The sequence below is a fragment of the Theropithecus gelada genome, chromosome 18 (assembly GCF_003255815.1).
Source record: "Theropithecus gelada isolate Dixy chromosome 18, Tgel_1.0, whole genome shotgun sequence".
NCBI lineage: Eukaryota > Metazoa > Chordata > Mammalia > Primates > Cercopithecidae > Theropithecus > Theropithecus gelada.
Window position 1 is genome coordinate 54939606 of NC_037686.1, and position 26893 is coordinate 54966498.

At 35.8% G+C, this 26893-nt stretch overlaps 1 protein-coding gene across 2 annotated transcripts in view; it reads right to left on the reverse strand.

Annotated features, from left to right (window-relative positions):
* The window catches only part of PIGN (phosphatidylinositol glycan anchor biosynthesis class N), a 138246-nt gene that overhangs the window by 96376 nt on the left and 14977 nt on the right, over positions 1–26893 (reverse strand). Inside the window, exons 2-9 of one of the 2 annotated variants that reach the window (XM_025365614.1) lie at positions 17994–18119; positions 15264–15516; positions 11810–11931; positions 11257–11355; positions 8633–8739; positions 2377–2501; positions 1129–1259; positions 69–185 (exon numbers count right to left, since the gene is read on the reverse strand). In XM_025365614.1, coding sequence (XP_025221399.1) covers positions 69–185; positions 1129–1259; positions 2377–2501; positions 8633–8739; positions 11257–11355; positions 11810–11931; positions 15264–15484 — 922 coding nt within the window. In that variant the 5' untranslated portion in view covers positions 15485–15516; positions 17994–18119. The remainder of the gene's footprint in view (positions 1–68; positions 186–1128; positions 1260–2376; positions 2502–8632; positions 8740–11256; positions 11356–11809; positions 11932–15263; positions 15517–17993; positions 18120–26893) is intronic. The other variant, XM_025365615.1, reaches the window with a different exon arrangement.

Genomic DNA, 26893 nt, shown 5'->3' on the forward strand with positions numbered 1-26893 from the left:
TAAAAAATTAAACTTTGTTTTTATTTTAAGAGGCTGTGTTTATAAACACAGTAAAGAAATGCTTGTACCTTTCAAAAATGAATCATCAAACTGCTGAGCTGATACTCTTTGGGGATAATTGATTCCAGCTCCCCAAGTGACTAAAGGAGTTAAAGTCTCTGAAGGATGACCAGCCCCATGGGAACCTACAAATAAGATACCAAGAATAATAAGACAAATATAGAACAACTAACTTACAACTAAATATTTTTTAAATAGTTTGTTTTGAAGAGTTGATCCATATATAGTTAATTATAGTGACTACATTGCCAAATGGTTACAACCTTTTATGACAATTAGTTTGGCAATATTCCTATAAAGCGAGTTAGAGAAACAACAACAAACAGGCAAAAACTAAAACAAAAAACCAGAATGCCTGCTGAGTAACTATGTTTGAAAGAATAGAAATAACAATAAGACATGGAAGAAGTGTTGCTGCTGCCAGAGTAGCACTGCAGACAGGAAGAACAGAGAGCTCCCTTGGGCAGTAACCACCCAAGCTTGGGGCAAGCAGTAGAGACTTGGTCTGTTCTGGAGAAGATGGTTAAGGTCTCTTGATCTTTTTCTTCCAGGCCACTCTGGCAGGTAGAGCCAAAAGAAGTCCTTTATAAAGTGGAATTCAAATCACTAGAAATTCATATTGTGATTTAGGGACAAATTTCATCTTTGCTTAATTTTGTTCTCTGTGCACACATTGCATTTGCCGTGGGAATCTTATGGGTGCACAGGCTTATCCGGGACAGAATTTCAGCAGCCATCGGTCCCTCAGTAATACCATCTTAACACCACTCCCTCTGCCAACATATACACTTAATTCTCTGTAGATAAATAATAGTTACTTTTTATTTTCTTCTCCACTTTCCTCTAGTTTCTCATTTGTAAATGAGAATATATTCGTTTTTTAGTTAGAGAAAATATTTTTTATATAAGATCAGTTGTTTTTTAGGCTAACATTTTAAGCACAAAATTATGTGCTAGACACTTTGTATATACCAAGACATCTAATCCTCTCAACATCATAAAATATTTGCCGGCTACATTTATCACTACTTTAATTGTAAGGTACATATCAATTAAAGACACACTAACCCCAGTCTGTCATTCCATGGTCAGAGGTAAAGATAAATGTTGTTTTCCCATCATTTCCATAGAAATGGTTAAACATAGACACGATTTCTTTAACTCCATCATCAACTTTTTTAATATTATCCTTGTAGTCTCTATGTATAAAGAAACAGAGGAACAAATTAAATTAATTTGGAGAAATCAAATGTATTCAATGTGGATTTATTACATTCAAAATCAGTAACTTCTGAAATGCTTTTAGATTTCATCTTTAATATTTTAAAATCAGAGCACTCTAGAATGTTGAAATAATTTTTTTTCTCCTTTTAATGAAGCAAAATAACCCAAAATAGTTTTCAAAAATGATTTAAAAGGGGACTGATTAACAAATACATTTTAATAAACTTTTAGGTCCTAAATGAGATAGATGACTTTCATGTCTCTCACTCTCACTACATAAACTATACTCTTCTGGCCACACTAAAAGTATCATTTCAAGTATAGAATATTTTCATTCCCTAAAGTGCTTGTGATATAAAATATAATAGCACACTCTGAACGCATTATATTTGAGATTGCCATACAACTGAACAAGGTTCTTTCGATACGAATATTCCAGCAATTACAACAGTGCCTCAAGTTTAAGAAGCGGATTGTGAGGTATTCATTACTGGTAGCTAACCCAATAGGCTTTACAGCTACTGTTAGGCTAATCTAAACCAAATGCAAAATAAGAAATAAGAGTATAACATGGTACCTTCCCTTTACTTGTGGTCTTCAAAAGTGAGAAAAATCTTTGCTGTTATATATAAGGAGTGTTACTGAATTATGGTATACAAAAATTTATACAATTTATGTGCTAGATACAATACTAATTAAATGGAATACACAAGGAATAGATAATTACATCTTTTGGTGATATAAAAGTTAATACCATAGAATGCTTTTATTTTCAAGATTCACTGAAAATATTTCTAAAATATATAGATATTTTAGATCATTTTTTTCTCTGCTTCAGTAAATGAAGACTATGGAATATGTACAGGATATATTTTACTTATATTAATGTGTCATCTGGATACAACACATATGATTTAAACCACTACATCAGAAATCTCATATAATCAAGAACTTAATATACATTACAGTAGTTATTTAAAATATTAGCTCTGTTGTTATAATTCCAAAGAAAACATTATAATAATTTAAAAGTTCAATAGAATAGATGTTTCCCCTAAAAAATACAATTAAACATAGCATGCATTAAATTACCTCGAGGATGGTCGATGAGCATGTCCATTTGTATCTATTCCTAATAAATGTAAGAAAAAAACTATTTTCTCTTCATTTATTTTAGAAAACAAAGACTGGTTGTTCCTGGCATGACGAAAGAAGTCCTACATATAACAAATGAGTTAAAAATATTTAGTTCATTTGTTTTATTTTAAAAGTAATACTGATGAAAACATTTAAATTTATGCATAAGTACAAAATTAAATTATCTCACATTATTTAAATCTGTGACCTACCAACACAACGTCTTTGCTATCAGCTCAGACATCTATGTTCAATGAATTAGCTGTTTGTTATAGGAAGGCCAAAAAAAGGTGTTAGAAAGGGGATCATAATTTCATAGAGATCTCATAATGTTAATCTCACATCTAACTTAATAAAATACAGCAGATTGAAGACATATTTTGGCAAAAGCCAAAAATAAAATAGTAATAGTGTTATCAGTTTAAGAATCATTTATTATTTTTAAATATTTCAGAACTGGACCACTTCTCATTGTCCTGTGTACTACCAACCTAGTCCAATCGTAATCTCCAATTTAGAACATTGCAAATAGCCTCCTCATTACTTCCTTTGCCCCAACTAGAATGTGTTCTTCAAATCATGTAACAGAAAAGCATCAAATTCATAAAATGCCACTTGGCAGGGTGAGGCTGGGAATAATTAATAAAAATAAAATTTGAAGATTATTATGCTAATTTAATGATAAACTAGATTCATAAACCCTTCTAAGGCAAATGATTCATCCTGTATCCATATATGCATGAACATGGGTTCAAAACTATGAAGACTACTTTTAAATTATTTTAAAATAAGTTAACAGGCTATCTAAGATACATCTTTGTTGTTCACATAAATGCCTTTAACTGTAGAAGATGTTAACTTTTAACAAGAGATGTTTAATGTTTCAACAAAAGTCTGAAGTATTTAAGTATTTTTTTCAAATAATTCTTCATTACTATGTTAAAAAATACAAATGGTGCAATTAGAGAACTAGCTATTCAAGAATAGAAATAAATTAATATAATATGTAACCTGCTATCATCTGTCTCAAAAGTATAAAATTGCCCCCTAACTTTCATATACATTCTAATTAACTCCTAAGAAAATTTAAAAACTAGATAAAAATGACAAGTTCTTTAAGAGAAAAGAATTAAAAGTTAAACACATAATTGAAAGCTGACAAAAACAAAAAAACTGAGCAAATGACTTGAATTATATCTATAATTTGTTCTATGGCTGGTACAATATATTCAGCTACGTAATCCTTTCTTGGAGCTAGATGTGCTCATCCTATCCTTTCTTGCAGCTAGATGTGCCTTTGTGGTTTTGGCCAATAAGATTTAAGTCAAATATTTCAGTCTTAAAGCTATGTGGATCTAAGGCTCTTTGAAATAAATATAATTCAGTAGGAAAGATCCTTTTTTCTTCTTCATACTGTTGACCTAAAACACTAACATAAGGGCAGGAACTCCAAGGGTATCTTGAGTCATGACATAACCTTGAAGATAAAACTCACGCTCTGAGGTTAGAGGAAGACTTCAGGAGACTGAGTGTCAATGACATTGTGGAGCCAATATAGCACCCTGGACTGCATCAATGCTCAGCTGCCTACTGCTGGCATTATCTTTACGTAAGATAGAAGTAAACTTTTATTTTCTTCCCTATTACACAGGTATGATCTAATCTAAGTTAGTATACTTATTCATGTACCAAACAATTCCCTGATAGAGGAATTATTGTTGTTGTTGTTATTGTTGTTTTGTTGTTGTTGTTGTTTGAGACAAAGTCTCTATCGCCCAGCCCAGGCTGGAGTGCAGCGGCACAATCTTGGCTCACTGCAACCTCTACCTCCTGGGTTCAAGCAATTCTTGTGCCTCAGTCTCCCGAGTAGCTGGGATTACAGGCATGCACGACCATGCTCGGTTAATTTTTTTGTATTTTTAGTAGAGACAGGGTATCACCATGTTGGCTAGGCTGGTCTCAAACTCCTGGCCTCAAGTGATCCATCCACCTTGGCCTCCTGAAGTGCTGGGGATTACAGGCGTGAGCCACTGCGCCCAGCCTCTGATAGGGGTTTAAAGTTAACAGTGTGAAAAAGTCAGTATCTCTGCCAACAAGATGTATATTGAAGGGGAATATGTCAATGTATGAACAGTTATAGTATAGCACAATAAAGTATTAAGGGAATATAGAGGAGGGTTATCTAAGTCAAAGTGGAAATAGGGTAAAGCAAAGAGAAGTCACAGAAGACATAATAGAGAAGATGATGCACGAACTGAGATTTTTAAAGTGAATAGATTCAACCCAGGTGAACCTTTGAGGCCATTATACTAAGTGAAATAAGCCAACCACAAATAGACATAGACTGTATGATACCACTTATGATATAAGGTGCCTAGAGTAGTCAAATGCATAGAAATAGAAAGTAGAATGGTGGTTGCCAGGGGTTGGGGGAGGGGGAAATGAATAGTTTTGTTTGTTTGTTTGTTTGTTTTGAGACGGAGTCTCACTCTGTCGCCAGGCTGGAGTGCAGTGGCACGATCTCAGCTCACTGCAACCTCCGCCTCCCGGGTTCAAGTGATTCTCCTGCCTCAGCCTCCCGAGTAGCTGGGACTACAGGCATGTGCCACCACGCCCGGCTAATTTTTGTATTTTTAGTAGAGAAGGAGTTTTACCATGTTGGCCAGGATGGTCTCAATCTCTTGACCTCGTGATTCACCCACCTCAGCCTCCCAAAGTGCTGGGATTACAGGCGTGAGCCACTGCGCCCAGCCAGAATTATTGTTTAATGGGTACAGAGTTTGTTTTGCAAGATGAAATAGTCTAGAGATTAGTTGCACAACAACATGAATATACTTAACATTACTAAATTACAGATGCTCCTCACTTACAATGGGGTTATATCCCAATAAACCCATCCTAAATTGAAACTATTGTAAGTCAAAAATGCATGTAATATACCTGTTACAGGTAGTGAGACAGGTATGAGTGGGACAAGAGAGGGGTCTTCCCTAACCCACCAGGAATGTCAGGTGATGATTCAGCAATTATCACACTGCCTCTCTAAAAGTAGTAGATTGGCAGCTGGCACCAGGGAGAGGCCATTTCCTGATGGTCCACACTTGCTGCACTAAAGTGTTAACTGAATGCAAGCACCAGAGAGATGCATTCCTGGGCATGTGCATTAAGAGACCAAATGGTGAAGTATGCCCGTCAGGGGGCACTCCACCAGAAAAGGAAAGAAAGCCTCGGATGGGTGTGTGTACAACTTTCTAAACACACTGCATGCTCACCTTCCAACGTTAAGGAGGGCACTGCGCATGCGGGCGCCCCACCCTACGGGAAGAATCATGGAAAGGGGCCAGCCTATAAAGTCCTAGGATCAAGATTAAACACTGCACTTGACCTCGGTGCTCACTTCTAGGCATACTTCCCATTCTTTCCTGTTCTAAAGCTTTTGTAAATAAAATTCTACTCCTGCCTTGGTCTCTTCTTCTGCCTTATGGCCCTAGTCAAAGTTTTTCTTCTGGGGAGGTAAGAATTGAGGTTGCTGCAGATCCTTACGGATTTGTTGCCAGTAATTCAGATACCTTCCGCCAGTAACATACCTAACCTACCAAACATCATAGCTTAGTCTGGCCTACTGTCCACGAAGAGTCAAACTCTATAAAATATTTGAAGAGATTTATTCTGAGCCAAATATGAGTGACCATGGCCCATGACACAGCACTCAGGAGATCCTGAGAATATGTGCTCAAGGTGGTTGGGGTGTAGCTTGGTTTTATACATTTTGGGGAGACATGAGACTTCAACCAAATATATTTAAGAAATATATTGGTTTGGTTCAGAAAGGTGGGACAACTCAAAGTGGGGATTGGGGGGGAAATTTAAAAATTTCTGGTTGGCAATTGGTTGAGTTTCTCTAAAGACTTGGGATCAAAACAAAGGAATGTCTGGGTTAAGATAAGAGATTGTGGAATCCAAAGTTCTTATTTGCAGAGGGACCCTTCAGATAGTAGGTTTCAGAGAGAACAGGTTGTAAAATGTTTCTTATTAGACTTTAAGGTCTGTGTTGAGGTTAATGCCAGAGAGGTATAATGAGGCATGTCCGACACCCACCTCCCCTCATGACCTGAATCAGCCTCTCAGGTTACATTTTTAAAGCTTTTAAAAGCGCCCTGGCTGAGAAAGTTCATTGAGATGCTTGCGGGGGTGGTGCTTAGAATTTTATTTTTGGTTTACACTACCTTCAACATGCTCAAAACATTTACATTAGCCTACGGTTGGGCAAAATCATCTAACATAAAGCCCATTTTTTAATAAAGTGTTGATAATGTGAGATAAGTGAGATAATAATTACTATTTCATGTAATTTTTGATACTATACTGAAAGTAAAAACCAAAATGGTTGTATGGGTACTCAATGTATGGTTTATACTAAATACGTATGGCTTTTGCACTGGTGGAAAGTCAAAAGAATCGAAAGTTAAACCACTGTTAAGCTGGGGACTGTCTGCAAACACTTAAAATGCTTAAGATAGTAAATTCTGTATTTTGCATATGTATTTTTTTTTACCACAATTACAAAAAACAGGTGAGTAGAAAACTGCATGGATCTGGAAACTGTTTGGTTTGAATTAAGCATGAGTCTCTAGCCAGGATATGAAGTAAAACCCTTACCTCACTCTCTAGCCTCTTCTGAGACCTGGCTCCCAGGCAGTCCTCCTGCCACACTAACCTCCCTTCTTTCACTTCCTCAAATCCATTATGCTGACTCTTGACCAAGATTTACATAATGCTGCTGGCCTGAAATACCTTTCCATACCAATCCATCCCTACCCATTTCTTTGTCTCCTATACCTGTTCTGAGATTATCTCAAACCTCTTAGGCTTCCCCTAACTACCCAGTCCAGATTAGAATTTTCTGAAGATACATTCTTGGTCTGTATTTTTCCTTCACATCACTTACCAATGCTGATGACTTCATATTTTCATTATAACTTGATTAATATATATCTACCATATTTTATGAAGAAGTCATGTGCAAATCTTTTTTTCTGTCCACTATCATGTCAAGACTAGTAGTGTTGAAATAAAGAAAGGAAGAAAGACATGAAATCAGGCCAGCTACCAGCTAAGTATGTACATTCGCAAGGAATCAATTCCATGATTTTGGAGAGATTTTAGCTACACACACGAAATTAGAAGCCAAAGGCTTTCATGCAGATATTAATATTAGTACATTATGTTAAGAAGTGATGATTAGCAAAATAATTTGCTAATCATTTTCTCAAAGAGATTTTATTTAAGATGAAAGTTTTCCCTGTTGACAAAAGTATACATTAAAAGTAAAAAGAAAATTTCAAGGGAAAAGATCCTTGGAAAAAAATAGGGTTTAGCCATGAATTTTAGAGCACTCAATTTCTGCTAAGCAAATACAAAGAAAAAGGCAGATATATACTGAGGAGTACATTCACAAACAAAAATGGCTATATCATGGAGAAGTCCACAAAGTCAGTTCAAAAGACACTATTAGAAAAAAGAAGTGTCAATCAAAGCCTCTTATAATGGATGAATTATGAGTTGTTATTTGGAGATGAGGAATAATGCACTGGTAAAAGAAGAGAGACAATGTCCACAATTGAGATTTTCACACAATTTTTGAGAATATAAATTATATTGTATTCCTCATGAAACTATGATAATTGTCACTATAAAATGTTCAAAAAACTCTAGTACTTAAAGAAACCATAGATTTTTATTATGATCAATTTGCTAATTTGTTTTTGCTTATATAATCTGCTTATCTAATTTTTCTTTAAAGTATAATTTTTTTTAAATCATATACTTTGTTATTATAAATGTATTATATTTGAACAGCATTTTCCCAAAGGCTTTCATATATCTCACATGGTCCATTACTACAAGAGAATGATTCCAAGGTCAATGAAAGATCAAAATTTACCCAGGATGAATCACAAACTAGAAATGAAAAACAGGTTTCCTAAATCCTAATCTAGGGCTCATTTTACTAATAGAAACAAAGAAGTTTAAAACTTCTCTTGTTTATTTAGAATGTGTAATTTTTTATAATTAAATCTTAGAATTCAGAACAGTATGCTACAATATAAAATTTTTAAAGCTCATGCAAACAGAAAAAACTTGAAATACAGTCTCCAATACTTCAGATAAAAATATGTTTTTTGTATATTAACCACTCAATAGCACAAACCTTAACATTATCAAAAACCCACGTATCCAGTTTTGTTGCATCTTGAGCACCAAAATCCTCTCTTTTAGCATCATAACTGTATGTATAAACGTGGTCTCCACTAGCACCTGAAAAGGAAATTTGGAAAAAACAATTTTTTTACAAAATCTTTTAAACTATCATAAAGTATGAGATAGTCATTCACAGATTTTTGTGAGTAACCAGAATTTTCACAAAGCATTGTTCATTATGATGGGGAAGAGAAAAATGGGAGGAATAATTAACATTTATGTATATTATGTCCTATGGACCATGCTACATACTTTAATGTATACTACTGCTTTTTGTCCTCAAAAATAACATATTTTAATTTCACAGATTCACTATATGTTAATTAACACACCAAAATCACAACTCTAATAAGCAATATAACAAAAATAAGCACAATAGTTGTCTCCCTTTAAGGATTAAACCATTCAAAACATGTGTGCCCCTTAGAATGCTACAATCTAAAATAGATGAAGATGTGTGGTGTACAAACCTTCTTAACATAAGAAGAAAATTCAAATATTTCACTTCTCTTATTCATAAACTATGCGTATTTTTCTCAACTTATAAGAGAATAAATATTGCTTATTGCCAAAGAGTTTGAAGGGGTCAACAGATATAATAATCTCATACATTTGCAAGACTGTATTAAGAATCTAATCAGTTTAGTGAATTTCTGAGTTTGATAGGCTCTTGCAGGTGATAAGAAAGAGATATGACTAGCGTGATGGCTCACACCTGTAATTCCTGTATCTTGGGAGGCCGAGGCAGGTGGATCACCTGAGGTCGGGAGTTCAAAACCAGCCTGGCCAACATGATGAAACCCCATCTCTATTAAAAATAGATGTGGTGTGCGGTGTATGTGTGCCTGTAATCCCAGCTACTCAGGGGGCTGAGGCAGGAGAATCACTTGAACCGAGGAGGCGGAGGTTGCAGTGAGCTGAGATTTTTCCACTGTGCTCCAGCCTCGGCAACAAGGGCAAAACTCCGTCTCAAAAAAAAAAAAAAAAAAACAAAAACAAAAAGAAAGAGATACAATAAACTAATACAATCTTTATAGCACCAGTTCAGCTCTAATGACCCTATTCCACAGTTCAGCCATTCTACTTCCCACATCCCAAATAAAAAGGTCTGACTGGGTTTGTTGTTTACCATAAGATATGGAACATTCCTATTAGACTATCTCTAATTCAATTATTGGTCCTGTCTCATCCATTGTAGCCAGAAACAAGAATGTTAGTTTGATAAGCCATAGCAACTTAATCTACCCTTACCACCACCAACTCCCAAAAAAACTAAACTGCTTTCCAAAGAAGGCAATATATAAATGGCAAACAGTTTGGGGCTCTTTGGTCCACCCAGCATAATAATGTTCTATGACTATCATCTGTAAAATTCTCAATACATATTTTGCTTCCTGGACACGTAATAATCTTCAATAGTTCCCATTATTTTAATTACACTCATGACTAAGTATGTTACAAATCCTTTCTGATAAGTGAAATGATCAATCATTCTGTTTCCACTTAAAAGCATTTAATGACATGAAATTCATCCAACTGATTTTAGAAAATAATATAAATGAATTTTCTAATTAAGAGATGTCCCAATGTTTGCAGAATCATGCATATAAACAACAAATCTAAATGCTATATTCAATATATTAAATATCAATTTAAATAAATTATATGTTAAATGCCATCTATATTAAATGCCAAAATATATGGCATATTCAATATATTAAAATAGGAATTATAACTATACATTTTAACACTTAAATCTTTTGTTTTTTTTTTTGAGACACGGTGTTGCTCTGTTGCCAGTGCAGTGGCATAATCATGGCTCACTGCAGCCTCAACATCCCAGGCTCTCAAGTGCTCTTCCCACCTCAGGCACCTGAGTAGTTGGGACTACAGGCACATGCCACCACACTCAGCCAATTTTTTGTTTGTTGTAGAGATGTGGGTCTCACCTTGTTGCCCAGACTGGTCTCCAACTTCTGGAGCTCAAGTGATCCACCTGCCTTAGCCTCCCAAAGTGCTGAGATTACAGGTGTGAGCCACTGTGCCCGGCCAATGTTTAAATCTTCATATGAATATCCACTAACTTTTAAAATGATTTGCCAAAGTATAATGAACCACGCCTCAACATCACCATTTATAATGAAGTTATGTGAAAAGTGCTATGCTAAATATTTCACATGAATTACATAATTTAATTCTAAAAATAAATCTATGAGACGGAAACTAATATTATCACATTTTATAAAAAGGAAATTGAACCTCAGAGAGATTATATAAATTGCTCAAGATTATATAGCTGTTAAGTGATAGAGCCATATACCATTTAATTGAATCCAAAATACTATCTAACTGTATGATGTACCAATATTTCAAGTATAACTAAGAAGGAAAAAAACAATGCCAATTAAACAGACACATCTATCACTGTAATTAAATATCCCTATTTCAGAAATGTTAAACATGTAAAAATATGTGTAAAAATTAACAAATACAGTATGTATATAAAAACAGAAAACTACCATATTGACTTATTCCCTATTTACTATCGGAGGAAACATAATCAGCAACTCTTACCTTTGGCAAACATAGGCAGGATATCTGGGCTTCCCCAGCTCCATGTGTATTTACTTTCATTAAAAAGAGAATCAAATTCTACAGGATTTTCCTTCCATCCTTCAGAAAGCAAGCAAGCAGTAATAGTAATATATACATGGTACAATAAGCCCCTAAAGAACTATTCTTCAAATAATAACAATTAGTCAGTGAAAAATGCAAAACTAATAGTAGATTTTATATTATGTATATTACATCACTATTTTAAAAAAACTAACAATAGATAATTTACTTCTTAATGAAATATAAAATTATTTTTGAACTTTCAAGAATAATATCTAGGAAAATTATGCTTCCATCCAACCCAAATTCTTTCAATAACACAGGAGAATGAAATACTAAAGCATCATTCTGGAGTCAATACCAGTGGGTGTTCATGTCAGTAAGGCATGCTAAAACATTTGTCCAAAGTATCTCAAAACATACCTTCACTTTGTGACATGATTAAGCGGTAAAGGACTAATATTTATTTGACAGATGTTTCATTTAATAAGATTGTCCAAATACACAATACCTTTGGCAACTGCGCTGACATCTTCATAAAACCCAGCTATCAGAGCTACATGACCTGGCCGAGATTCTGTCGGCACACGTGTATGAGATATGCCCCAGCTGCCTTCATGCATTATGATATTCCTAAAAGATATTAAAGACAAATAGTTAACACAGACTATGATTAGATACTCTCATATAAAGCTTTAGAAACATAAGATTATTAGAGAAGGAATAAAAAGCCAAAAAGTAAGTCAAAACTTAAGAAGGAAAGGAATCTTTCAAATTCCAGCTGAGCCCATTCCAAGCATCTACCAGCTGAATGAAGCAGCATGAATTTGCTGATGTAAGACCAAACGAAGAACCACTCAACCACGGCACAGAATCATGAAACAAAATACATGATTGTTGGTTTAAGCCACAAAATAGAGATGGCTTGTTATATAGAAATAAAACATATATTATGATATCAATGTTAAATTGCATTAGGTGTGATAATAGTATTGTGGTTATTTAAGAGATATAGGCTGAAGTGTTTGGGGTAAAGTTTCTTGCTTTCAAATTGTTAAGGAAAAAATAATTAAAACTAGGTACATATACATGGGCACCGCTGTGGTGGGGGTGGCAGAGGGGCCAGGAGAGGGTGAACGCAATTATGAAAAAAGGTTAAAATTGTCATACCAGGTAAAGGGTATACAGATGTTCATCACATAATCCTTTCAACTTTTGTTTAGTTGAAAAATTCTTAAAATAAAAACTAAGAGGAGGGAAAATGGCTACACTCCTAATTAGGAGTTAAATTATATCCCCAAATTTGAGACTAAAACAGGCAGAAAGATTATTTTGCTAAAAGATGTCAACATTATTTAAGTTGTATCACAGTGATTTGCAAAATTTGGGGAAGAAAGCAAAACTACAAGTGATGCTATTACAGGTGAAAGGCCAGCAGAGCAATAAGTTATAAAATAGTAAACTCATCACTAACATTTTTCAATATAAATATCTGCCTCTCAATACATTCTAAAGTAAAATATTTATAACTACTGGTGTCAGTTCTTTTACTACTGACTTACCTAATAATAAAAGCAGTTTTGGTGAAATACATACATAATAAGTAAACAGTTTCAAAACCACTGGACCAAATATTAACAGAGAAATATTCTTTAACTTCTTGAGTTATATAATGAAAACTGGACTTAAATAGAAAGGGGAGGTATAAAGAAATGTGGATACTCTATTTAAAAGCATTAGTTTAGATATTGTATTTAAAAACATTAGTTTAGATCACATTTTTAAAAAACAAATTTTGAGCCAGGCTCAGTGGCTCACACCTTTAATCCCAGCACTTTGGGAAGCCGAGGCAGGTGGAGGTCAGGAGTTCAAAACCAGCCTGGCCAACATGGTGAAACCCCATCTCTACTAAAGATACAAATATTAGCCAGGCGTGGTGGCATGGGCCTGTAATCCCAGCTACTCAGGAGGCTGAGGCAGGAGAATTGCTTGAACCTGTGAGGCAGAGGTTGCAGTGAGCCAAGATCGCACTATTGCACTCCAGCCTGGGTGACAGAGTGAGACTCCGTCTCAAAACAAACAACAACAACAAAAAAAAACCTTTCAAAAACAGGCTTAGAAGAAGCTAGAAGATTCCTGACATTGTAAATATACAATGGCACACAACACAAAACATCAACTGTTTGAGCCCACAGAGTTTCCATAAGATCCAAAGGAGAAACAAGTGCTACCAGAAAAAGTTGACTATATTTTACCAGTATATTTTCATCATCTTAATTTTGAAATGAAGCATATTTCTCTCTTTCCTTTGGCAATTAAGAAATTCACCCAAATACTTCAATTATTTCTGAAATTTGTTACACATTTTTGTGTACTGTACTTAACCTTGGTTTGATCTTATTTTCCCACAATATTCCTCTATTGACTTGAGTCACTCTTTTATTTATTTTTATCCCTCAATATGTTATGCATCTCTTTGAGCTATCATAAATTTAGTTCTGAAAATTCAACACAGCATTCGAGTTTATCCATTCTTCTAGCTGTCAACAAATATTTGTTAATTGCCCATTATGTTATAGGAACTGGAGATAAAGTAGTGGATAAGTTCCCAATCTCATGGAACTTTCATGATTGTAAGTACTATAAAGAAAAATAAAACAGGGCAGGCGTGGTGGCTCACACCTGTAATTCCAGCACTTTGAGAGGCTGAGGCAGGCGGATCATGAGGTCAGGAGATCGAGACCATCCTGGCTAACACGGTGAAACCCAGTCTCTACTAAAAACACAAAACACTAGCTGGGTGTGGTGGCAGGCACCTGTAGTCCCAGCTACTCCGGAGGCTGAGGCAGGAGAATGGCGTGAACCTGGGAGGTTGAGCTGGCAGTGAGCTGAGATTGCACCACTGCACTCCAGCCTGGCTGACAGAGCGAGACTCCGTCTCAAAAAAAAAGAGAAAGAAAACAGAGTAAAGTGACAGTAGGTAATGATGACAGATGAGGATGGGGGGAAGACACAACATGTTAGAGAAATTTCCTCTCGAATTTGATTTTAATCTCTCCACAACAGCATTAGAAGGCCTTTCAGGAGTTGCCACTAATCAGAAAAAGAGCAATTGTTTGTAGGCCCTTTGTAAGTCCAAGAAATTAAATATTTCTTTTTAAAGTGACTTAATAGAAGCCAAAGTTACATTAAACAGTGATATAAACATGAAAGGGCTCTATATTCTTTTACGGAAGGTTGTGTTTTTAATGTGAAGTCTATATTTTCTACTTAAACATCGTTGAAATTAGTGATTCATTAATATTTATGCTTGTCTTTATTTTGTAAAATCAGCAGATTTTTTTCTGTTTTGGTTTTTGTTTGTTTGTTTGAGATGGAGTTTGGCTCTTGTTGCCCAAGCTGGAGTGCAATGGCGCCATCTCGGTTCACTGCAACCTCTGCCTCCTAGGTTCTCCTGCCTCAGCCTCCCGAATAGCTAGGATTACAGGCATGCGCAACCACGCCCAGCTAATTTTTTGTATTTTTAGTAGAAATGGGGTTTCTCCATGTTGGTCAGGCTGGTCTCAAACCCCCGACCTCAGGTGATCCACGCGCCTTGGCCTCCCAAAGTGCTGGGATTATAGGCGTGAGCCACCATGCCCGGCCAGCAGATTTATTTTTTAAGAAAAAAATAATATAGTGAGTCCTGCGCCACGTTTGGGAAATTAGGACAAGTTAGCTTAAGCAGCTAAGCCTATCCATTTCAATTCGCCGTTATCAGCTTCAACAATACCAGAAATAACACCTAGGAGGAAATAAAGTGGCATCTAGTGCTGATCCATAAGACAAAGGCAAATGTACAAGTGCCCTATTCTTTCTCATCATCACCCCTGTGCCCAGTATATGATAAACAGCAAGATATTTTGCAGTTGACTTAACTCAGAATAACATTTTAAGAGATGTCTCTTATGAGTGTACATGCTTACCTAATAAACGGTGCTCTAGAGGTCCCATTTTCATCTAATTCGTAAAGTGTGTCTGCTCGAAGGCCATCAGCAACAAACAACACTAATCTTCTCGCTGGAGGGGGCAATGGTGTAAACTGAGGAGTCATTCCATGAACCAAAGGAGATGTAAAATAAATGTCAAAGATGGAGGCGAAGAACACAAAATGTATAAGCAATCCCAAAGTAAAGAACAGCAGCATAGCCAGTGTAACTAATTAGTCTTCAAGGACAGCTGAAAGAGGGAACAAAATTAAATTGGGGTAAATCTTAATGCAATCATATGTATTTTCACATATTTTGATGATTACAAGTAGATTAAACATATATTTTTTTTTGGCCGGGCGCGGTGGCTCAAGCCTGTAATCCCAGCACTTTGGGAGGCCGAGGCGGGTGGATCACAAGGTCAGGAGATCGAGACTATCCTGGCTAACATGGTGAAACCCCGTCTCTACTAAAAATACAAAAACCTAGCCGGGCGCGGTAGCGGGCGCCTGTAGTCCCAGCTACTCGGGAGGCTGAGGCGGGAGAATGGCGTGAACCCGCGGGGTGGAGCTTGCAGTGAGCCGAGATCGCGCCACTGCACTCCAGCCTGGGAGACACAGTGAGACTCCGTCTCAAAAAAAAACAACAACAACAAAAAAAAAAAACAAAAAAACATATATTTTTAATTATTATATAACTCACAACTTTACTTTCATTTGTGGTGGTAACAATAAGCACTATTTAATAATGTGACATAATACTGAAATCAAATACATAATAAAGTACATCCAAGCAAAAAGAAAAAGTTCAAGTATAATAAGTAATTGGGACAAATAAATTCTAATGAATTTAAGTCCATAATAAGCTCATAAAAATTAACACAGAACCAAAGAACAAATAAATAATTAAATCAGTCCTAAAAAGAGTTAGCGTTCAGCCAAGTCAAATCGTACAAAAAGAAAATATAACTTGTGCAACTCTTGGTTGTCCATATGACAATCATTACCAATAAGGGATTTTTAATTATTTAAATCAGTTATAATTATTTAGATGTTTGTGCATTGATTTAAATTATTCAAATATTTGTGATTTTTTCTTCTTACTTTGGTAATCAGCTCAGGGGTATTCTGGCTCTCTTGACTATTACCACATTGAGCAGGAAACGTGCATTCTATCACATTTGACAGAATCATATGAAGTTAAATTTCATCTGTGCTTCAGAAAATCTGTACTTATTAAAGAATCATTTTATTTTAGTTCCCTGAATCAATCAAAAAGGTTACATTTTGTCCACTCAATAAAAATGTTTTGTGCATACATCACATGCATAATTGGATGCTGGGGTACCATAGAGAATATCCAGTTCTCTGTAAGTTCATCACAGAGCTGATGAACTTACAAATACTTAAGGAAGAAAAACAAAGCAATATGAAACATTTAAATAATACTGTAAAAGAAGATACCAATGGAACATGGGAGTGTTTTCCAAGCCAGTCTGTAATTTGCTATTGTTGGTGAATCTCTGCAGGTCAAGGAGGAAAAAAAAAAAGTATTGGAACTTGTCTTACTTGTAATGTAATGGCATTAGTTACATATAGTGATCCTAGACTGAAAAACACCAAGGATGAGGTAATTTTAACTACAGACACATCTTTTTCTTCTTGGCCTGAAGAATCACATCATGGAAGGAAAGGATGGCAAAATACCTTGCAAAAACAAATGAAACATTGGAAAAACACTCATCAAAGTCAAGCAGATTATAAAAAAGAAAATATGATAGAGCAAAAGGTCAAATTACAAGCCACTTATTTTCTGAGAACCAAGGGTCAACTAAATATCAAAGATATTCTACGAAGTACAAAAGTTCCTTAGTGAGCAGATGCTATTTTGCATCTCATAGCTAACCGACAAAGAGAAGCTTTACGTGTTATATAGCATATTCCCTCCCCTCTTTGGTGCTACTACAAATCAATGTTCTATTTTCTGAGGCAGTTTAGAATAATAATCACTGTACTTAATTTTTTTAAAAAGTAAACTTTATGTATTTTTACTAAACAACCTAATGAATATTAAATGCTAAACTATCAATGTGAATGTAAAATAATTCTGAATATATTTGTGTTATTTTCTTAAATATATTCTCAATGTAGAATTAAAGATTCAATGATTGTGAAAAATTCTTCAAATTTCCAAACCAATTTAAAATTCCATTAAAAACGTGTAAATAAATGTTTACCCAAATCTGAAAGTTCTGAACATTGACAGTAATCTTTTTAGTGCGTCGGTCATATTACGGTACTTTAAATTTATATCCGTTTTTATTTGCTTGCCTGCTAGCCAGTAAGGGTGTGTACTGATTTCCTAGTTACAGTTTTTCATGGCTTGCTCTTTTGTTTTGATTATTATAGCAGAGCTCTTTTAGACATTAGACCTTTTCTATTCTAGAGACAACACAGAGGTCCCAGTGAAAAAAGGACTATGGTACACCTAATAATAAACCTGACCCAGTTGTATTTTCCTGTTGGAGATAAACTTTATTACGTTATTTTCAAAGCTAATATTTGCAGGGTGTTCTGGTCCCCGAAGAAATCTAGATTAGTTACCTTTGTGGCACATGGTATTTTTTGTTTTCAATTTTGTTTCAAGAGCATTTTGTTGAGCCAACTACTTAAAATTCCCTCAGAGAATACGAACAAGAAATGCAAAAGTATCTATATCTAAATTTACCCTCCAGGTTTATCATCATCTGTTTAAAAAGATTTAGCTTCTACGGAATGTCTATGTTCAAAATTATAGGTCTCCAAAGGCTATAACTCACCTCACTTTGCCCAGGACTGAGACATAATACTGTTTCTAGAACATAAAACATTTTTTAAAATTGTTTAAAAATTCACATAACATTTACCATTTTAGACATTTTAAAGCACAGAGTTCTGTAGTGTTAAATATATTCACAGTGTTGTACAACCAATCTCCAGAACTTTTCATCTTTCAAAACTGCAACTCTATACCCATTAAACAACTCTCCATTCCCAATGCTGGGGAACCACTGTTCTACTTTCTATTTCCATGAGTATAACTATTCTTGCTACTTCATACAAGTGAAATTATACGGTATTGTTCTTTTTTGATTAGCTTATTTTACTTAGCATAATGTCCTCAAGTTTCATCCATGTTGTAGCATATCAGAATTGCCTTCCTTTTTAAAACTGAAATCAGACCATTGCATGTATATACCACGTTTTGGCTATCTAGTCACTTATTCATAGACATTTGAGTAGCCCGCACCTTTTGGTGACTGTGAATGATACTATGAACATAGGTACACAATCAGGTTTGTTTTAAAATAAACATTGGATATTGATCAGAGGCAGTCATGTAGATCACTTAATTACAAGAAGCTGGAAAATATGGAAAACTGAGGAAATATATGGTAAATATCACTGTCTCTGCTGCAGACATATTTTTACACATATTTCATACTATAATATATAACATAATGTATTAGTCCATTTTCACATTGCTATGAAGAACCACCTGAAACTGCGCAATTTATAAAGAAAAGTGGTTTAATTGACTCACAGTTCCACAGGCTTAACAGGAAGCATGACTTTGAGGCCTCAAAAAACTTACAATCATGGCAGAAGACAAAGGAGAAGCAAGCACACCTTACCATGGCAGAGCAAAAGAGAGAGTGAGCAAAGTGGGAAGTGCCACAAACTTTCAAACACCCAGATCTCATGAGAACTCACTCACTATCAGGAGAACAGCAAGGGGGAAATCCACTCCATGATTCAATCGCTTCCCACCAGGTCCCTCCCCCAACGCGTAGGGATTACAATTCGAGATGGGATTTGGGTGGGGACGCAGAGTCAAAGCATATCACACAGCAATATATACATTACGTTGATTATTATCACATATAATCATTATTATGTATATGTTAATACATATATTAATTACACTGGCTGAATGTAGAGAGCAGATTGTAGTAGGTAAAGAAATGAATCAAGGAGACTGTTGGAAAGCTAGTTAGTATGTAAAATAGGTCAAGAAAGAGATTATTGTTGATTAGTATAAATTAGTGCAGTGGAAGTTAACAGAAGGAAGTTGATGACTGAGTTATACTTCGGAGGGAGATGAGGAAGGCTGCTATGGTTTGCGCTTTTCCCCACCAAAAGGCATGTTGAAATTTGACCCCATTGTGGCTGTGATGGGCGGTGGGGCCTAGTGAGAGGTGTTTAGGTCACACGGTTGGATCCCACATGAATGCGCTGGTGCTATTCTCACAGCACTGACTTCTCACTCTGGAGCAGAGGGATTAGTTCTCCGGGAATGGATTAACTCATGTTCTCACAAGTGGGCTGTTGTAAAGTGAGGTTCCTCCTCCTGCTCAGTCCCTCTTCACACACGTTCACATCCCCTTTGTTCTGCTCTGCAATGTTATAACAAAGCACAGAAGCCCTCACCAGAAGCCCGGTCCATGCCCTTTAACTTCCTTGCCTGTAGAACTGTGAACTAAATAAACCTCTTTTCTTTATATGTTACCCAGTTTCAGTATTCTGTTATAGCAACACAAAACAAAGACCTGGGGCTTCAATAAAATAATATGGGTAAAGAGGTAAAAAATGACTTCCAGATTTCTGGTTTGATCATGTGAATGGTCTTTAACTTGCAGAAGGAAAAGATTTCCTTACAGGACATGGCGGGACGTAAAGCTGAGGGAGAAAGTATTGAGCATTTTCTTTTTGATATATTAAATTTAAGCTCGAGATGTCATAATAAAAAGGCAGAGAGTTGCTGTGAAACTCAAGAGAGGAGTTCCTAACTACAAGAATGACCTAGAGAAAGCCACTACTAGAGACAGAAAAAAATTAGCCAGTGAAGTAGAAGGAAAACCAGGAGAGGGGCCCTTGAAGTTAAAAGAACAGTGATTCAAGTGTGAAGGGTGTGGTTAACTGTCAGATCCACTTAAAGGCTGGAGTAAGGACAGTAATGAGTAATCTGGGAGCTTGGAGTTCTTGTTAACTTTACTGAGAAGTTTAAACAGTCATGTGAGCTGAGTCCCATTAAAGTGGTTGTTTGAAAAGTAAATGGGAGGTGAGGGAGTAAGAGTGGAATGAGCGCAACTCTTTGGGAGAATACTAACTTTGAAGAAAAGAAGAAAAATAAAAATTGATGTAGGGTCAGTAAAGGGTTTTCCTAAGCTATTAGAGACTAGAAGATTTGTGCGCCGAGGAATAATTTAGAATATAGAAGGATATGAATGATGTAGCAGAAAGCTGGAGTTAAATTCTCAGGATACCAAGAGGGGACGGAATGGAGAGCACAAGTGGAGGAGCTGGGCTACTCTGAGTTTGCGCAGGACCTTCTTGCATTTAGCACTGAAAGTCTAGCAGCCAGGGAAACGTATTGGTTGCAGGAAAACTATTATTGGGCTCTGGTTGGCTCTACCCTGCAGCAGGTTTCTTCTCATCTTTCACGCACCTTCTCAAATGTCATCAACTAAAGGTTCCTCTGATCACTCTGAAGTAGGCCCCTCCTCCATCTTCTTTGATCCAAACAATCACACATTCTGTAGCTATTGTTAATACTTATTTAGTGGCAAGGCTGTGGAGAAATAGGAACACTTTTACACTGTTGGTGGGAGTGTAAATTAGTTCAACCATTGCGGCAAACAGTGTGGCAATTCCTCAAGGATCTAGAACCAGAAATGCCATTTGACCCAGCAATCCCATTACTGGGTATATGCCCAAAGGATTATAAATCATTCTATATAAAGACACATGCACATATATGTTTACTGCAGCACCATTTACAACAGCAAAGACTTGAACCAACCCAAACACCCATTAATGATAGACTGGATAAAGAAAATGTGGCACATATACACCATGGAATATTATACAGCCATAAAAAAGAATGAGATCATGTCGTTTGCAGGGACATAGATGAAACAAGAAGCCATCATTCTCAGCAAAATAACACAGGAACACAAAACCAAATACCACGTGTTCTCACTCGTGAGAGTTAAACAATGAGAACACATGGACACAGAGAAGGGAACAACAAACACCAGGGCCTCTCGGCAGGGTGGGGAACAAAAGAAGGAACAGCATTAGGGCAAATACCTAATGCATGCGGGGCTTAAAACCTAGATGACAGGTTGATAGGTGCAGTAAACCACCATGGCACATGTATACCTATGTAACAAACCTGCACATTCTGCGCATGTATCTCAGAACTTAAAGTAAAAACTAAAATAAAATAAATATTTATTTAGTGTATCTCCTCCACTAGAATGTAAGCTCCTTAAGAACACAGATTGATACCTTTTTCTCTCCTGTACGCCTTGTTATTGACAGAGAGCAGGAGCACTCTCTAGATAGACAGATAGATAGATAGATAGATAGATAGATAGATAGATAGATAGATAGATAGATAGAGATATATTCTCTCTATATAGACACACACATATATAGATATATCTATCCATCTATATATAGATATAGATGTGTGTGTGTGTGTGTGTGTGTGTGTATATTCAAAGTTGGCCAGGCATGGTGGCTCATGCCTGTAATCCCAGCACTTTGGGAGGCCGAGGTGGGTGGATTTCTTGAGGTCAGGAGTTCAAAACCAGCCTAGCCAATGTGGTGAAACCCCACCTCTACTAAAAATACAAATATTAGCCAGGTATGGTGGTACACACCTGTGGTCTCAGCTACTCGGGAGGCTGAGGCAGGAGAATCGCTTGAACCTGGGAGGCAGTGGCTGCAGTGAGCCAAGATCGCACCACTGCACTCCAGCCTGGGCAGCAGAGTAAAAATCTGTCTCAAAAAAAAAAAACAAAAAAAAAAAACAAAGTCTCCGTAACACACACACACTCTCTCTATATATATATATATACACACACAATAGAAGTGTAGTGATAACTTATTGTAGATAATATATTGTGAAATTTACACTTCCCTGATCAATGATGATGAGCAACTTTTCACATGTTTAATGGACATTTTTTAATCTCATCTTTTTATCCCTTCTCATTTTTTTAACGGTGTCTATAAAAAAACAGTACTTTTAAATTCTGATTAAGTTCAGCCAGGTACAGTGGCTCACACTTGTAATCCCAGCACTCTGGGAGGCCAAGGTGGGTGGATCACCTGAGGTCAGGAGTTTAAGACCAGCCTGACCAAAAATGGAGAAACCCCAACTCTACTAAAAATACAAAATTAGGGCGTGGTGGCACATGCCTGTAATCCCAACCACTTGGGAGTCTGAGGCAGGAGAATTGCTTGAACCCGGGAGGCAGAGGTTGTGGTGAGCCAAGATTGCACCATTGCACTCCAGTCTGGACAACAAGAGCGAAACTCCGTCTCAAAAAAAAAAGAAAAAAATCTGATTAAGTTCAATCTACCAACTTTTCTTTCTGGTTATTACATTTTATGTCCCGACTATGGAATCATTGTAAGTAACCATGCTTTCTTTATTATACATTTTTAATATCTTTAATAAATATTATTTGAAAATAATTTCAAACTTAAAGTTACAAGAATGGTACAAACACCTGCATACCCCTTAGCATATTCACCTAATGTTAACATTTTCCCGAGTCGTTCTTTTTTTCCCACTCCTTCTCTGCTTTGCTCTATTCCAGCCTTGCCTCTGTGCTTTATCCTTTTTCTCTGTATATATCTGATCACATAACATTGTTTCTGAACCATTTGAGGATAAGTTATATACACCAGGACTCTTTATTCCTAAATACGTCAAATACCTAGAAATTACTCTGTAGGAATAATGATACTCTCTTATATACCTACGTTACAGGTATCAATTCAGTAAATTCAGCATCAATGTAATATTTAATCTACCATCCATATTCCAATTGTGTGAAGTGATCTAATAATGTTCTTTATGGCATTTTTATAGCTTTACTGAGGCATAATTGACCAAAAAACTGTACATAAAGTGTAATAATCACTATCATAAGGAACAAACTTATCAACCCTAAAAGTTTTCTTATGAGTCTTTGTAATCCAACATCACCCCATTTCCTAGACAACCACTAAATTTTTTTTTGCTTGTTTTTGAGACAGGGTCTCACTTTGCTAACCAGGCTGGAGTGCTGTGGCATGATCTCAGCTCACTGCAACCTCCACCTCCCAGGTTCAAGCAATTCTCCTGCCTTAGGCACCTGAGTAGCTTGGACTACAGGCATGTACCACCAGGCTCAGCTAATTTTTGTATTTTTAGTACAGATAGGATTTTGCTATGTTGGCCAGGCTGGTCTTGGAACTCCTGACTTCAAGTGATCTGCCCACCTTGGCCTCCCAAAGTGCTGGAATTATAGGTGTACCGTGCCCAGCCCACTAATGTATTTTCTACCACTATAGGTTTGTTTACATTTTTGAACTTTATAAAAATCTATTTCTGCATCATGTACTCTCTTTCATCTGAATTCTTCCACTGAGCATAAATACTTTTAGAATCATACATATTTGTTCCTTTTTATTATTGAGCATTATTCCATCGCATGGATACAGCACAATTTGTTTACTCACGCTTATGTTAACAGATACTTGTGTTGTTTCTAAAAGCTTTTGGCTATTTCAAATAAAGCTGCTATGAAGAATCATGTAACAGCTTATGTGTGGGCATGTGCTTTCATTTCTTCTTCTTTTTTTTTTTTTTTCGAAACTCCTGGGCTCAAGCAGTCCTCCTGCCTTGGCCTCCCAAAGTGCTGAGGAGACAGGCATGAGTCACTGCTTTCACTTCTCTTCAGTGAACACTTGGGAATAAAATGGCTAGGTCAAATTGTAAATACATGTTTAACTTTTTTTTTTCCTTGAGACAAAGTCTTGCTCTGTTGCCCAGGCTGCAAGTTAAAAAGCCATGTTTAACTTTTTCAGAAACTGACAAACTAGTTGTTTTCCAAAATTGTTGTACAACTTTACATTCCCACCAGCAATATATGAGAGTTTCAGTGGCGCTAATCCTCAGCAACACCTGGCATTGTCAATCTTTTAAACTTCATCTGAAGTGGGTGTGTACTGGTAGCTTGTTGTGATTTTAATATAATTTCCCTAATGACTAATGTTATTGAGTATCTTTCCATAGGCTTACTGATCTACCATTTGTATGGATTTAATTTTTTAATTAGATTGTCTTCTTGTTACAGAATCATAATGGTCCTTAATGTATTCTAGATGCAGGCATATTACATCTTATTGTGCTTTACTTGATTGCTCTTTGCAGATTTATTTTTGCAAATTGACAGTTTGAGGCGACCCAGCATTGAGCAAGTATATTGGTGCTATTTTTCCAACAATATGTGCTCACTTCATGTCTCTGTGTCATATTTTGTAATTCTTGCAATTATTTCAAACATTTTCATTACTATTGTCAGTTATGTTGATCTGTGATCAGTGATCTTTGATGTTATGATTGTAACTGTTTTGAGACAATTACATATAAGACAGCAAACTTAATAAATGTTGTGTGTGTTCTGACTGTTCCACCAACTGGCCATCCTCCATCTCTCTCCCTCTCCTTGGGCCTTGCTATTCCAAAACACAACTAAATTGAAATTAGGGCAATTAATAACCCTACAATGGCCTCCTAAGTGTTCAAGTGAAAGGAATACTCATGTGTCTCCCATTTTAACTCAGAAGTTAGAGATGATTAAGCTTGGTGAAGAAGGCATTTTGAAAGCCACGATAGGCTGAAAACTAGGCCTCTGGTTTTAAACAGTTACCCAGTTTATAGATGCAAAGGAAAAGCTCTTGAAGAAAATTAAAAGTGTTACTCCAGTGAATACATGAATGATAATAAAGTGAAACAGTCTTATTGCTGATATGAGGAAAATTTGAGTGGTCTGGATAGAAGATCAAACCAGTCACAACATTTCCTCAAGCCAAAGCCTAATTCAGAGTAAGACCCTAACTCTCTTCAATCTATGAAGGCTGAGAGAGGTAAGGAAGCTGCAGAAGCAAAGTCAGTATCTATAAAAAGCATGATGACATTCTGTTTGGAATGGAGTTAAATCCATAGACCAACTGAGGAAGAATTGATAACAATATTTAGTCTCTCTGTCCAGGAATACAGTATAACTCTCCATTTATTCAGGTCTTCTTCAATTTCCCTCAGCAATGTTCTGTAGTTTCAAATGTATAGGTCATGTACATCATTTTTAAATCCCATCTTTACAATTTTCATATTTTTGGTACTATTGTACTGTTATTTTTTATTTCAATTTCTCCTTGTTAATTCTTAAATCAACATTGATTTTTATATAATGACCCTGTACCTTGCAACACTGATCAACTGTTATGGTGGCTTTTGTGTACATGCTTTTTAACTTTCTGGAGATAATCAGGTTATCTATGAATAAAGACAATTGTACTTCTTCTTTGTCAATTTTTATGTATTTATATCTTATGCTTTTTGTATTATCTAGAACCTCCAGTATGATGTGGAATAGAAGTGGTTACAGCAGAAATCCTTGCCTTGTTTCCAGTATTAGGATGAATGCTGTCAGTTTTCCAAGTTTTTGTAGATTCCCTCTATTAGGCTGAGGAAGTTTCCTTTTACTCCTAATATGCTGACAGCTTCAAATCATGAATGGATGTTGGATTTTGTCAAATGCTTTTTGTTGCATCTACTGAGATAATTACGATCATCTGATTTTTCTACTTTGGCCTGTTAATGTGGTGAATTAATATTGATCAAATTTCAAATGTTAAACGCATCTTACATTCCCAGAATAAATCCCACTTAGTCATTAAGTATTATCCTTTCTATATATTGTTGGTTTTAGTTAAAATTTTATCATTTTTTGCAGCAAAGTTTATGAAAGATATGAGACTGTAATTTTCTTTTCTTATATCTTTCTGTGGTTTTGGTATCAGACAATGAGTTGGGAAATGCTGTTCCTTCTTGTACTTTTTGGAAGAGTTTGTGTAAAATTTGTATTATTTCTTCCTTTATTGAGTAACAAAATTCACCAACGAAACCACTGGCTTGGGGTTTTCTTTGTGACAAGGGTTTTAACCATAAATCCAATGTCTTCATATATATAGATATAAACACACATAGATATTCAGATTATATATTACTTCTTAAGTAAGCTTTTGTAGTTTTCAAGGAATTTATCCATTTGTCCATTTCATCTACATTGTCAAATTTATTGACTAAAATTGTCCATAATATTTACCTATTATCCCTTTTTCCTGTCCTGCAGTACAGGATCCAGTCTAAGGCCAAGTATCCCATTTATTTACTCAAAATAAGTCATTTTTCAAGTACTTAATTCCTTTCAGTTAGATCTTAAATTCTATCCAGAGTTAAAGTACATATGGCATATTTAGATTTACAGATGTTCACTTTGATTTAAACATCTCCTCTTTATCATGGAAATAAGCCTTAGTACTCTTCTTAATGTACTTACAAGTTAAGTACATTATTATGTATTTGTAAATGCAAATGTATATTTGCATTTAGGCAAACACCACAGTAATTATTGCCACCAAGATCCATTGATAAATGCTAATTTATCAATGACAAATATATATTTGCATTTACAAATAACTCCCTGGGCTCATGTTCTTTCTTATCCCATTTGCCACTGC